At 42.6% G+C, this 11,906-nt stretch overlaps 2 protein-coding genes across 9 annotated transcripts in view; both read left to right on the forward strand.

Annotated features, from left to right (window-relative positions):
• Nucleotides 1-10,366, forward strand: part of usp32 (ubiquitin specific peptidase 32) — a 43,268-nt gene extending 32,902 nt beyond the window's left edge. For all 8 annotated transcript variants that reach the window (XM_056611020.1, XM_056611021.1, XM_056611025.1 and 5 more), the window contains exons 28-34: nt 193-279; nt 961-1,081; nt 2,213-2,404; nt 3,136-3,364; nt 5,214-5,686; nt 6,619-6,711; nt 6,879-10,366. In XM_056611020.1, coding sequence (XP_056466995.1) covers nt 193-279; nt 961-1,081; nt 2,213-2,404; nt 3,136-3,364; nt 5,214-5,686; nt 6,619-6,711; nt 6,879-7,052 — 1,369 coding nt within the window. In that variant the 3' untranslated portion in view covers nt 7,053-10,366. The remainder of the gene's footprint in view (nt 1-192; nt 280-960; nt 1,082-2,212; nt 2,405-3,135; nt 3,365-5,213; nt 5,687-6,618; nt 6,712-6,878) is intronic.
• A 99-nt stretch (nt 10,367-10,465) lies between these two features.
• On the forward strand, nt 10,466-11,775 carry tmem97 (transmembrane protein 97). The gene is made up of 3 exons (XM_056611033.1): nt 10,466-10,661; nt 10,820-10,964; nt 11,143-11,775. Exons 1-3 carry the CDS (start codon nt 10,548-10,550, stop codon nt 11,412-11,414), a joined length of 531 nt encoding a protein of 176 aa, XP_056467008.1. The 5' UTR covers nt 10,466-10,547; the 3' UTR covers nt 11,415-11,775.
• Nucleotides 11,776-11,906: the final 131 nt, after the last annotated feature.

The following is an 11,906-nucleotide window of genomic DNA, read 5'->3' on the forward strand; positions in this document are numbered from 1 at the left end:
GATTAACAATGCACGAAGAGAAGCTACCCAAACTACCTTGGAATTCATACTAGAAACTCTTGCTTTATGTTACCCATCATTTAGCTTTACGTTGCAACATGAATGATATGGTTGATGGTTAAAAATACGGCTTAAAAATTAAACTTATTAAAATGACACATAACATCTGTTCTGTTCTCTTTGGCCCTGAAGTGATGACAGCATGGGCTACCAGTACCCCTTCACGCTCCGGGTGGTCAGCAAGGACGGCATCTCCTGTGCCTGGTGTCCATGGTACAGGTGAGACATCCTTCATCTGCCCTCCTACAACTGATTCAATTATCTTAGAGCTCTAGGAAGTTGTGACTTGTTTAGTGGTTAATATCGTTATAAACCTATTGGTCCGTGCCAAGGTTTCAGATTCAGCCAATTGAAGGCATGCCATCTTAAGCAGAAATGTCACCATGTCTTCTAATTAGTTTTTTCTTTGCATGGTCTTTAAAAGCACCAGTGCGCTATTGATTAACATACAAGTTATTCCATCAAGTAAGAATAAATTCACTTTTTTGAGTTAGCACTAATGCTGCTGTGCACTTTCATTGAAACTATGTACCATGTTTTTGATTTGATCTTAGCTTGCGTACGTCAAAGCCGTGTGTCTCAATTGGAACTTAAGGGGGTCGTATTTTGAATGAGAGATCAAACACAAATCGTGGATGCTCCATGCAGCGCAATCCAATACCAACCATTACATTAACCGCAGAACAAGAACCAAAACTCAGGGGATCTGCTTTACATTTAAGCTCTACCGTAACCAGGTGTGGCTCCAAAAGCCACCCAAAGCACTTGCTTCATATTGTGTTTAGGGGGTTTTGGGTCATTGTCTGGTTAAAACTAGGAGAAAACCAAATGGTTATTGTTTGTTGCTAAAAATGTATGATTTGACTTAATGCCCAAAATAACAGTTGGTCTTTTCTGAAGGTTCTGCCGGGGCTGCGCAATAGAGTGCACAGACGACAGGGCCTCTGTGGGGAATGCTTACATCGCCGTGGACTGGGACCCCACAGCATTGCACCTCCGCTACCAGACATCCCAGGAGAGGGTGTGTAGCTTTAAATAAACCTTCCAATCTACTGCCATACATAAAGAGAATGTGTGCATTGACACCTGCTATCATTATTGGTGTGCATTCTTAGTTTTGAAAGTCTGGCCAAAGTCGACCAGGTCACAGGTGACAGATAAAAGATTAAAAGATAAGAAGATAAAGTAGATAATTGATATGTAGCAGCAGGGGATGGCCTTTTACACCATTTCTTTGTCTTAAGTGAACCAGACAGGTGATATAGATCCTCAACCATGGACTGACTACAGACAATTTCTCAATGCATTTTAAAAACAATCTAAATCTCAGTTTAATTTAAAACAAAGCTAAGATTGGCCATTATATAACAACAATGCACCGATGATAACGCCATATCGTTTGCGTCTGCGTCTGGTCAATATGCCATTAATATGCTCCTCAGTGTGCTTTTTATGGATTTAATAACAAAAAAAAATCCCAAGCTCAGAAAATGTTGAAGTATTCAGAATGGTGCCATCGTGCGGCAATGACAGTAGCGGGTTGATGCTTCAGCTGCCACTGAGATCCGAAGCTCAGCATTTCTCTTTTTATCTCGGTGGCAGCCATCAGATGTGCCCTGACATGTGAAGTCAAGCTAATTTCATTGGTTATTATTATAATGGCAGCGTTGGCCAGCCCTGTGCATACTCTGATGGAACACTTATTGAATGTGAAGCCCTATGAATATTGGGAGGGGTAAGTCGGTGTTATTACCTCGCTGCTACTTTGTACACAAAGAGGTCAATAACTTACCGGGAAAAGTATCAAGAGTTGGTCACACTCGCAAAAGAGGGTGAATTGCATTTCTTTGTCCCGATTCTACTTTTATCAGGGAAAAGAAAAGCTGTCTCATGAAGATACGTGCATATGTGAATTTCCTCATCTCAAAATGTCTCTATATTGAGCCATTAAAAAGATGCAGGTTAGAAAAAGGTTATGTGTAGGTTAAGTGTCAGGCAGTATTTTATCTTAACTTTGTCTAACAGTGATTTATATTCTGTCATCCAAAGATATTCTACGTTCCTAAGACATTCTAAAGGCAAAACGGCCAAGAACTCCGGTCTCGGAAATACATGGATTCTTTATCTGACAAACTGTCTGCTCCCCCTGTAGATAGTGGAGGAGCACTGCAGCGTGGAACAGTCCCGCCGGGCCCAGGCCGAGCCCATCAGCCTGGACAGCTGTCTGAAGGCCTTCACCGGGGAAGAGGAGCTGGGAGAGGATGAGCTCTACTACTGCTCCAAGTGCAAGACCCATCGTCTGGCCACCAAGAAGCTGGACCTCTGGAGGCTGCCCCCCATACTGGTCAGTGGAATCATCAACTTCCACTCTGCGTAAAAGTTGTTATTCAGAACAAGTGAATATGTCTGGTGAAAAAATTATTCAATTGCATGAGTGGGGGGGCTTTATAATGGGGACATTTTGGAAATGTTTATTTGTGATCGCCTTCTATATACATAGCAGTAAGTTTATTGCACACCTGATTTATTTAATCAATTTAGATGAAAACTTTCTTGTAATGGAACTATTTGGATAAAAGTAAATTTTTCTGGGTAATATTCAGTCATTTATCTGTATATGTATATGATTGGGATAATAAAGGTAAGGTATATGTCACAAAGATTTATGATTAGATCTTGGGTTACAGAGGGTTATGTTTAGGTCTAACGTTATCGACAGCTAACACTGTCAACCCTGTGTTCCTTGAGTGTTATCCAACACCAAGACTACCAGCAATAAACAAGGTCAAAGGCTGATTGACTTCAATCATTCTGTGCAATGGTTGTATAGCTAAAGATGATTAGAATGCCAGCCAGTAGGTATGGCCAATTTACTTGTTTACTCAGATTGCACATCAAGGAGTAAAATCAAGAGAACATTCAGAGGGAATACTGTATAAAGAGAGTAAAATCCTGAGGTAGCCATTCAAAGTGCTGAGCATATCGGAGAGACAACGTGTGTTAGTGCAACACAGCTCTTGTGCGTCTACAAAATGAAACAAAACTCGTAATCAACACATCGCTTTTCTGCTCCAGATCGTTCATCTAAAGCGCTTCCACTTCGTGAACGGGCGCTGGATCAAGTCCCAGAAGATCGTCAAGTTCCCACGGGAGAGCTTTGACCCCAGCGCCTTCCTGGCCCCGCGGGACCTGGGGCAGCAGCACAGCCTCCACTCCCGCAGCGAGGGCGAAGAGCTGCTGAGGCTGGGCGATGACAACCTCTCCTCCATCTCTGCCCCGGCCGGCTTCTGCAACCTCCCTAAAGGTCTGTGACAGCTGCCACCACCCCCACATCAAGGGCATGTTCACTTTAGTTCCCCTCCATGGTTAGAGTCGGCTCAGCGTATGTTTTCACAGCTACTGTCTCTGGTGTTGACCAAAACAAGTGCCCCGGGAACGGTTAGTTTGCAGTGAGAACGCGATCGGAATCAACTGAGGCAGCTATGGCTTCGCCATGCATGGTGAACATAATTGTGCCTATAATATCTAAGCTAAGAAAACTAAACAGATGTGGCGTTTGAATAGAAATTGACTGATGGAAATGCAGCTTCATATGAAATGAAACGCATTGTTTTTCACGCTTGGTGCTTGTTTACACAAGCAAGGGTGAAAGGTAACCATTGTAACAAATGAGCAACAACTATAGCTGTGAAAACGCAGTCCGAATACTTTTTTGTTTGTTTTATTTTGCGGGTGTTTGCTATTTATAAAATAACTGTTGCAGATACAACTAATACATTACTTTGTGTTGTTATATTATTACTATGATATTCTAGCTTCCCACAGTTTTCATGTTATTGAAGAGAATGACCCTCTATGTATTATTCATTGTAGCAGTAGAGTTTCTGTTGAACTCCTTGGTGCTTTTTGATTAATTTGTTGCTTTGAATTACCCTGCAGCTGTATCATAGAAGTCTAATACCACTGCATGTTATGCCTGCTGGGACAAGCCTAGACACACCTGCAACATTTGCCATTCAGAACAGTAATCAATTCAATATATGGATTGGATACTAGTTAGTAAAATTTGTTTTCAGTTCCAATCTTTATACTGAGATAAGGCGAGCCTTTTTTAAGCATTAGGTGGGTTTTTCTTAACCTGTAGATGGCAGCATGGACTGGAGAATTTCAGAAGTTTAAATTTGTCGGTTTCTCTTTAAAGGTCCCATGGCATGACAATTTCACTTTAAGAGGTTTTCTAACATTAATAATGTTACAAAATGAGTTCCCCTATCATGCCTATGGTCCCCCAGTAGCTAGAAATGGCGTTAGGTGTAGAACGAGCACCTGGTAACCTGCTCCACCTTTGAAAAATTAAAGCTCAGACGCTCCGATTTCGAATTCATATGTCGTCATAAGGGGCCAAGTTACCTACCCTTCTCTACTTTGCCCGCCCCGAGAATTGGAAGAACCAGAGACGTCTGAGAACCTGACGCGGTCGTCTGAGATTCATAATATCTGGAGGCGCACACAGCTTTTGGCCGTGATAATATATATATTATAATATAGATATCTATGTATAATATGATATTATTTAGATATAGAGCTCCAGGACTCCCGCCGGAGCAACCGGAGTGCTCTAGAATATTTACAGAACACGGCCAAAAGCTGTGTGCGCTTCGCCATTGCGATACATCCACTGTAAACACGAGTGCATGGTACTGTGGCTGCAAGCTGCTCAGGGCCACACCCCCACCCTCCACCTTGACCTGCCTCTACGAAGCGGCACGTTTGTGGAAAGCTCATTGTGGGACTGGCTCGTAGTGGCTGTAATTCTGCACCAAGGCTGAATTTCTTGAACGTCTTCCAATCCTGCATTAAGGGCCCACTAACCTATAAATAAGCATCCATAAAGTAGCATGCTATGGGACCTTTAAGATAAACATCCTTTACCTTAGCGAGATGTCCTAATATTCGCGTTTGTGTATCGCAATGAATAGTGGTCCAGCCTTGACCCTCATTGATTTACAAATGTAGCCGCGGCCTTACGTTGTTCAAAAGCAAAACAAGAGCAAAGAGTAATGAGTACTCTCTTTGCTCTTGGAAGAAAAGCAGAACAGATTCTAATCTAATCCCCCCCCCCCCCCCCCCCCCCATGTTTCCGGTCCCTTCAGCTTCTCCCGCCTCAGACAGGAAGTCGTCCCCCTCGCTCAGCAGAACCAGCAGCCCCTCCGGCAGCCCAAAGACCGGCACCGGCGGCCGTAAACAAGGCCGGCTCCGCCTCCCCCAGCTGGGCAGCCGGCACCGCCTCTCCAACAGCAAGGAGAACCTAGACGCCCAGAGCTCAAGGGAAGGGGCCAACCACGAGGCCCGGGAGGACGAGGCGGAGTCTGCCTTGGGGTCAGGGTCGGATACTGGCCCTAACCCGGGGCCGTGCGGTGACGCGAGGGGCGCCGCCGAGACTTCATCCGCCACAGCGGCCTCCGCCAACCAGTGCGAGGTGACGCTGGTGAACGGCGAGGGCGCGGAGAGCACCCTGGAGCCCACGTCGGACTGCAGCACGGAGAGCGCCGTGGACTCTGAGGGCTCCCTGCTGCAGCAGGGGGACGGAGCGCTGGAGGCCATGTACAACCTCTATGCAATATCAGTAGGTGTCCCCAGCGCACTGCACCCCCACCAATACACCAGGCTGGGGTCTGTCCGCCGTCGGAACGTGGGCTGAAAGTCGTACCGGACGCAAGTCGTTTAGGATTTGACGATGTTGATATTGTTACACTTCAGATACAGCCTTGATACTTTCTTAATGATTTCAGTATTTTCTTTTTATGAATTCTTAGAAAAGATGAAGGTTGATCATCTCTTCCCGCCGTCTCCTTTAGGTTATAGACGACATTGTTGTTTTAGGGTGCACTCACACTAGGCCATCTGGCCGTGGCCGTTGGCCTTTTTTCACACCTAACCGTGCTCAACTGGCCCCATTGTTCTCTGGCCTGCACTCACACTAGGCCATTTGGCCGTGGGCGTTGGCCGTCGAAACTGTGGCCTGGCCACGGTAGGCTCTTGTAGATACGTCATCACGTCGTAACACGTCAATAAATTCTGCCGCCAGTCAGAGTTTTATCAACAATGGACAACAACACAGAGAACACACCAACAGTTGAACCGCTTGACGCCATGTTTACCGTTTAATGGGAAAGAAGGCTTGTTGTCTTTATTATGTCCATGGTCGTCGCATGGACTATACGTCATCCAGCTTAGGTTGCGTAGCCGTGCGTGTGCGCATGTCGGCTCATAAGCATCTGTACCGTGGCGGCCCGTACCGTAGCAGCACACCTCTCCCAAGTGGCCGAATTGGCCTGGCCTGGCCAGACTGGCCACACTCACACTGGCAGATTTGAGCGGGTTGAGGTGTGAAAACGGCCACGGCCAGATGGCCTAGTGTGAGTGCACCCTTATCTTGCTGTTTGTTACACAATAGTATGGTGTTTAATGAATACACATAAGTAAATAATGTGTTTTTAGAATTGTGGTAATGGTAATTCTGACTGTAGTTTGCATTGTTTTTCTTATCTTCCCCAGTGCCACTCTGGAATAATGGGAGGTGGCCACTATGTTACCTACGCCAAAAACCCCAACAGGAAATGGTACTGTTATAACGACAGCAGCTGTAAGGTAAGGAAATCTACTCTCTTCATCGTTTCATTGATTTAATATCCCTTTGGCTTAGGTTTCCAGTAGGAGCTAGCTAGTTATTTCACATTTTCGAGACATTGTATGCAATTTGACTGCCTGTGGCTTCTTCACAAGGAGACTCTATATTGTTCCCTTTGCACTTCCAGGAATTGCGCTCAGAGGAGATTGATGCAGACTCCGCCTACATCCTCTTCTACGAGCAACAGGGGGTGGACTATTCCCAGTTTCTGCCAAAGACCGATGGCAAGAAGATGGCTGACACCAGTAGTATGGACGAGGACTTTGAGTCGGACTACAAAAAATACTGTGTCCTGCAGTGATCACAGTAGTCTTCCATTGCCCGAAGCAATGTGCCAGATCCATCATTATGATTTACCCCTTCAACTCACTGGCCAGTGTATGAGTAGAGAAAGAAATCTCACACTGCATAACAAACTAAAATAATGGGGTCAAATGTCATGGAACAATGGATCCTTAGTTGGAGGATGCGCTACAGCACTTGAAGTTGGGGATGAAAAATAGAGAATTTATAGTAAACGTTTGTATTCCGGGTGAAAGCACTAAACTGGTGCACTTTACTGAACCCAACATACATGAAATCCATTTAATTTTAAACAGGCAGTCAATGCCAAGCATTTAGAAAAGAAACATATTTGCATACAAACGCATTTCTGAATGTATGTCAGTATGGCCAACACATGACCAATGCGGTTTCCTGTGCATTAAACTCTTTGCCATCCGGATGAAGAGCAAGAGGTAAGTTATCATGCAAACGGTGTGGTACTTTCAGAGAAGGTTCACAACAAGGACGTTGAAATTATGTATCTAGTATAAAGTCACATTAATATTGGATACTGTCTTGAAATGGTTTCCTCCAGATGCTCTCTGATGTAGCTAGGGTCACTAGGACAAAAGATCACATGCTACCTCATCAATATCTGCAGTCCATTGGCCAACCATCATCTAGTAGCAGTTTGTAACAGTATTACCACATTTGTAGCATGTAATTACCAAATACATGCATCCTTTCAAAAATAGCTCCAATATTGGAAAAAACATTTGGACAAAGTTTGCATGAATCCGGCCCTCTTAAACCACTGCAAATACCTCGGTTTTGTGCAATTGACAGGCGTATCCGAAAAAATATCCAATGATAGACTCTTGGCTTTTATTTAGCACCTTTTTAGAGCTGGCTGGACCGGTGCCATAGTGTACGATTTCCGAAGACAGTTTAGAAAATGAACCATCAATGTTGGTTATTTTCCCTTTATTTTCCTCATTCAACCATTTCATAATTTTTTTATAGAATTTATTTTCTTATAGATTCAATATCTTAAAGAAGTCATACTTTGTGTCATACAGTATGCTCCCATTCCAACTGTTTAAAGTTAAAGAGAATAGAATGACCTATCAGGGTTAGTTAATTAGTCTGCACTCATAATGCCATATTGTGAAGAATACTGCACTGCTTCATATGCCTTAGCTGCCAGAGCAACGTTTGGCTTTCGGAGCACTCACACATTAGTACATTTTCTCCAAGCAGTTAACATTGCCATTCATATATGAGGGCAACCTCTCTTCCCCGCCCTTCCCCCCTCTGCATTTCTCCACTTGTCTAGGTAGTTTTAGAATAATGCTGTGCTCATAAGATCCTTTAAATAGTATTCAGTTAGTGCCACTCTATTGAGAGACACTATCGAGGTGTGGCGACAAGATGAGGTTGAAACAGTAACCAGGTTTTAAGCCAAACCAGACATGGGATGTTGCATCTCTATTCAAAAACTGAAAATCCAGTGACCTGTGTGTCATCAGCGTTCATGATTCCCCTGCCACTTTTTGTGTTTTCTCACTCATGATTTTGATTTACTGCACCTAGCCAAGCCACTCGCCAAATAACATAAGACGTCGGTCTGGGATTTGTGTAAGGAGCCAATGCCCAGTGTCCCAAGACGGCCAACACTGGACCCATTTTATTATAATTTTAAGCAGTACAACTTTCAATTAATTGTATTTATGTTTTACTCGAGTCAGGTTGTTGTGCTAGATACCAATACATTTGCCTAGTGGTTAATTGGCGACAACGGAGAATAGCAAAGGAATTGACACCACAGTATCAAAGGCGAATGCCGTTATTAAAGATTCACATATTTATTGCTGAAGATGAAATACTTTGTATCTTAATACTTGTAATTTGTATTATCTGATACTTTTAATGGATGAATTATTCCCCAGCCAGCTGTGTTTTGGATCGTTATGATTTGCTCTTTCCCTGCACCCGTTTCACTGTTATTTCACACAATTTCAGATTTCCACCTCATTCAAACACTTCTTTGATTCATTGCACCACCTGCTGTTGTGGTTGTTGGAGATATTCAGTCCTAATAATTTGATCCAAATATTCAGTCTCATATAATAGTTAATACCAACGCTTAAGACATCACTTGGTTTATCCAGGTTTATCTGCTTTTTTGAAGCTGAACTCCGGTTTTCAAAAGTTAGCAAAGGATCACTTTTCTGTCTTGTCTCCCACACGCCATCTAATGTATTTAGCTGCTTTATTTATTTTCAAAGAGGGCTGTGGTGGATGATGGCAGGACTGGTCGTATGTAAGCTTGTTTTCCCCCTTGTTGAGAACATGTTTGTCGAACAAATGTTGATTGCGCTGTCATTGTAATGTATCCAAGCCTGTTGTTTGTCTTTACTTCTCCATCGTATCATGCAAATTGTGAACATGTCTTGCTGTCCAAATTATCTGACTAGGTAAGATTGTGGGTAGTGGCTCAAAGGGAACATTTTAATTTAGTATTGTCTTGACGAAACCAATGTTGCTTAGCTTGGATTTTGAAGGTGAAATAACAGTCTATCAAGAATGATTTTACAGTGATGTGCTCTGTTATTTTCTTATGCTCACTGAAAACCTTTTGATTGGCAGAAATGCTAACAAATTATTTAATATTGTGTTACATTTCCTAAAATCTGGGAATTAAGGAAAACTCCCAGTGAGATTCTATATTCAACAAAGGAGAAAGATAATTGTAAAATTCGGACGTGTAGATGACTTAAAAAACACTAAAATAATGTTTATGTCATTGCCAAAAAAGTCAAATGAAAAAAATTGAAGCACTGGCTACAGTGCAGTCTACTACTGAACCATCTATTGTCTGTAATCTTGTTTTATTTAAGTTAATTTCCTTTGCTTCTGATGTGTTAATTTAAATCTTTTTTTGTAAGGGGGTTGTTGGAAAGAAAGTGGCATTGCACTGATATTGAACATGTACATAAAAAGTGTTTGTAAATTAGCCAATTAAAAACCTATGTATTTGAATATGAACTGTACAAAATACTGTACTTGTAGTTGTATATGGAGTGATACTATTGATCTGTAACAAATACCAAGGTAACAAATTAAATTCTGCTGAAGAAATGGAACAGCGCTGTCTCTGTCATGATTTTGATCTATTATTGTTTGGCCTACTGACTGTCCTTCATCTGACCAAGCTATATTTGGACATAGGCAAGCAAGGGAAGAACTGTAGGTTAATAAGCTTTACTTAATTTCTTCTTCACAACCAAACAGCAGACCATAACAGCAATTTTAAAGAGCCTATTGGTTTAGATGTTCTACACATGTGCAATTGGTCTTTGGTCGAAGGGGCGTGCCACATGGTCAAGCCTCTCTTTCAGACACACCCCCGTACGAGACGATAACCAATCAGCGGCGACCTGGCGGTTCACGCGTTTTTACGACACGACGAAGGCGTCTCAACATGTCTCTCCACTACTGTCAATTTAGTTGTTTGCTATAGTGTGCAATCATGGGCATTCGATTATTAGAATACATATTCTTCTTCTATTTTGCATCTCATATTCCCATTACACTATTTATCGATTTACAGGCGCTGCTACCTGATCAAGTGTATCCGAATGTGGTGAGTGGGACATATCAGGCGACTTTGCATGTCAGTTAGTGTGATCGATGTTGTAATAAGGTGCACTGCTTCTATATTAGTTTTGCGCATTTAACATGTTGTCAAACATTTGATTCCCTGACAATATTGAATTCACGTTAATAACCTCGTTCCGACAGCTGAAAGATCTTCTCAGGTGGTATGCAGAAGAGTTCAAAGATCCCATGGTTGTGGATCCGCCGACCTGGTTTAAGTCATTCATCCTGTGCGAAGCTTTGGTCCAGATGCCATTCTTCCCCGTTGCTGCATATGCTTTCTTTAAAGGTAGGTGACGCAAAATCGAATCTCGTGCAAAACCGTATATAGGCCTACTTGCATAGGGACCCTTGTGTAGTTCATTGATATGCTACTCAATGACGGCCACTAGTGGAGAACAATACATTTTGAACAGGGTCATCTTTATACAGCTCATTTGGCCCTACTTTGTGTTCTTCGTTTCCAGGTGGATGCAAATGGATCAGGACTCCGGCTATCATCTATTCAACACACGTGGCTACCACCTTGGTCCCTATTTTGGCGCACGTGCTGCTGTTCCCGTTCCCCCTGAAGCCCCACGCGGGCCCACAGACCTCCAAAGAGCGCTTGACCCTTGTGTCCATATATGCCCCTTACCTGCTCGTACCCTTGATGTTGCTGTTTACCATGCTCTTCTCTTCCACATACAATTCAAACTCCAAGGTTGGAAACAGTTCTGCTAAACTCAAGAGACAATAGGCTTTTATTTATATTGTCTTTCTGAATGAATGTATAGCCTATATGGTAAAAGGGTATGTTTCTACACTGTTAACCCGTGAACAACACAATATTCTGTAATTACAATAGGCTATGTTTCATAAAATGTGTCTTGAAAGTGCTGTTTGACTGTCGCCATATTAATGTAATGGGCACTACAACACAAACCCTAAACGGAAACACCATAAATGGCCAACAATATTTTTAATTTCTTAAGATTTAACAAAAATATGAATTTAATATTTTGTGATCTTATTTTAGACAACATTGAGTTCCTCAATAAATCGTTGCCAACATGTTGCCAAATCTTTCACATATTCCTTTGGGATCGCAGTATCAATTCAATGTCGGGAAAATTGTATTATGTGGAAAATAACACAAAAATAGTTGAATTATACAGGTCTCTGCCGTCGATTTCAAATTTCAGTGTGCTATATTCTAGAGCGGAAGGAACGACGTGGCGCAACACCGCGC

Source organism: Gadus chalcogrammus, chromosome 16 (genome assembly GCF_026213295.1).
Source record: "Gadus chalcogrammus isolate NIFS_2021 chromosome 16, NIFS_Gcha_1.0, whole genome shotgun sequence".
NCBI lineage: Eukaryota > Metazoa > Chordata > Actinopteri > Gadiformes > Gadidae > Gadus > Gadus chalcogrammus.

Excerpts from the sequence above, each read along its gene's own strand:
- tmem97 (XM_056611033.1), top strand. The coding sequence starts at position 10,548 with ATGGGCATTCGATTATTAGAATACATATTCTTCTTCTATTTTGCATCT. Across the intron at positions 10,662-10,819 it reads ATCAAGTGTATCCGAATGTG|CTGAAAGATCTTCTCAGGTG; the intron begins GTGAGTGGGACA and ends TCGTTCCGACAG. Across the intron at positions 10,965-11,142 it reads TGCATATGCTTTCTTTAAAG|GTGGATGCAAATGGATCAGG; the intron begins GTAGGTGACGCA and ends CTTCGTTTCCAG.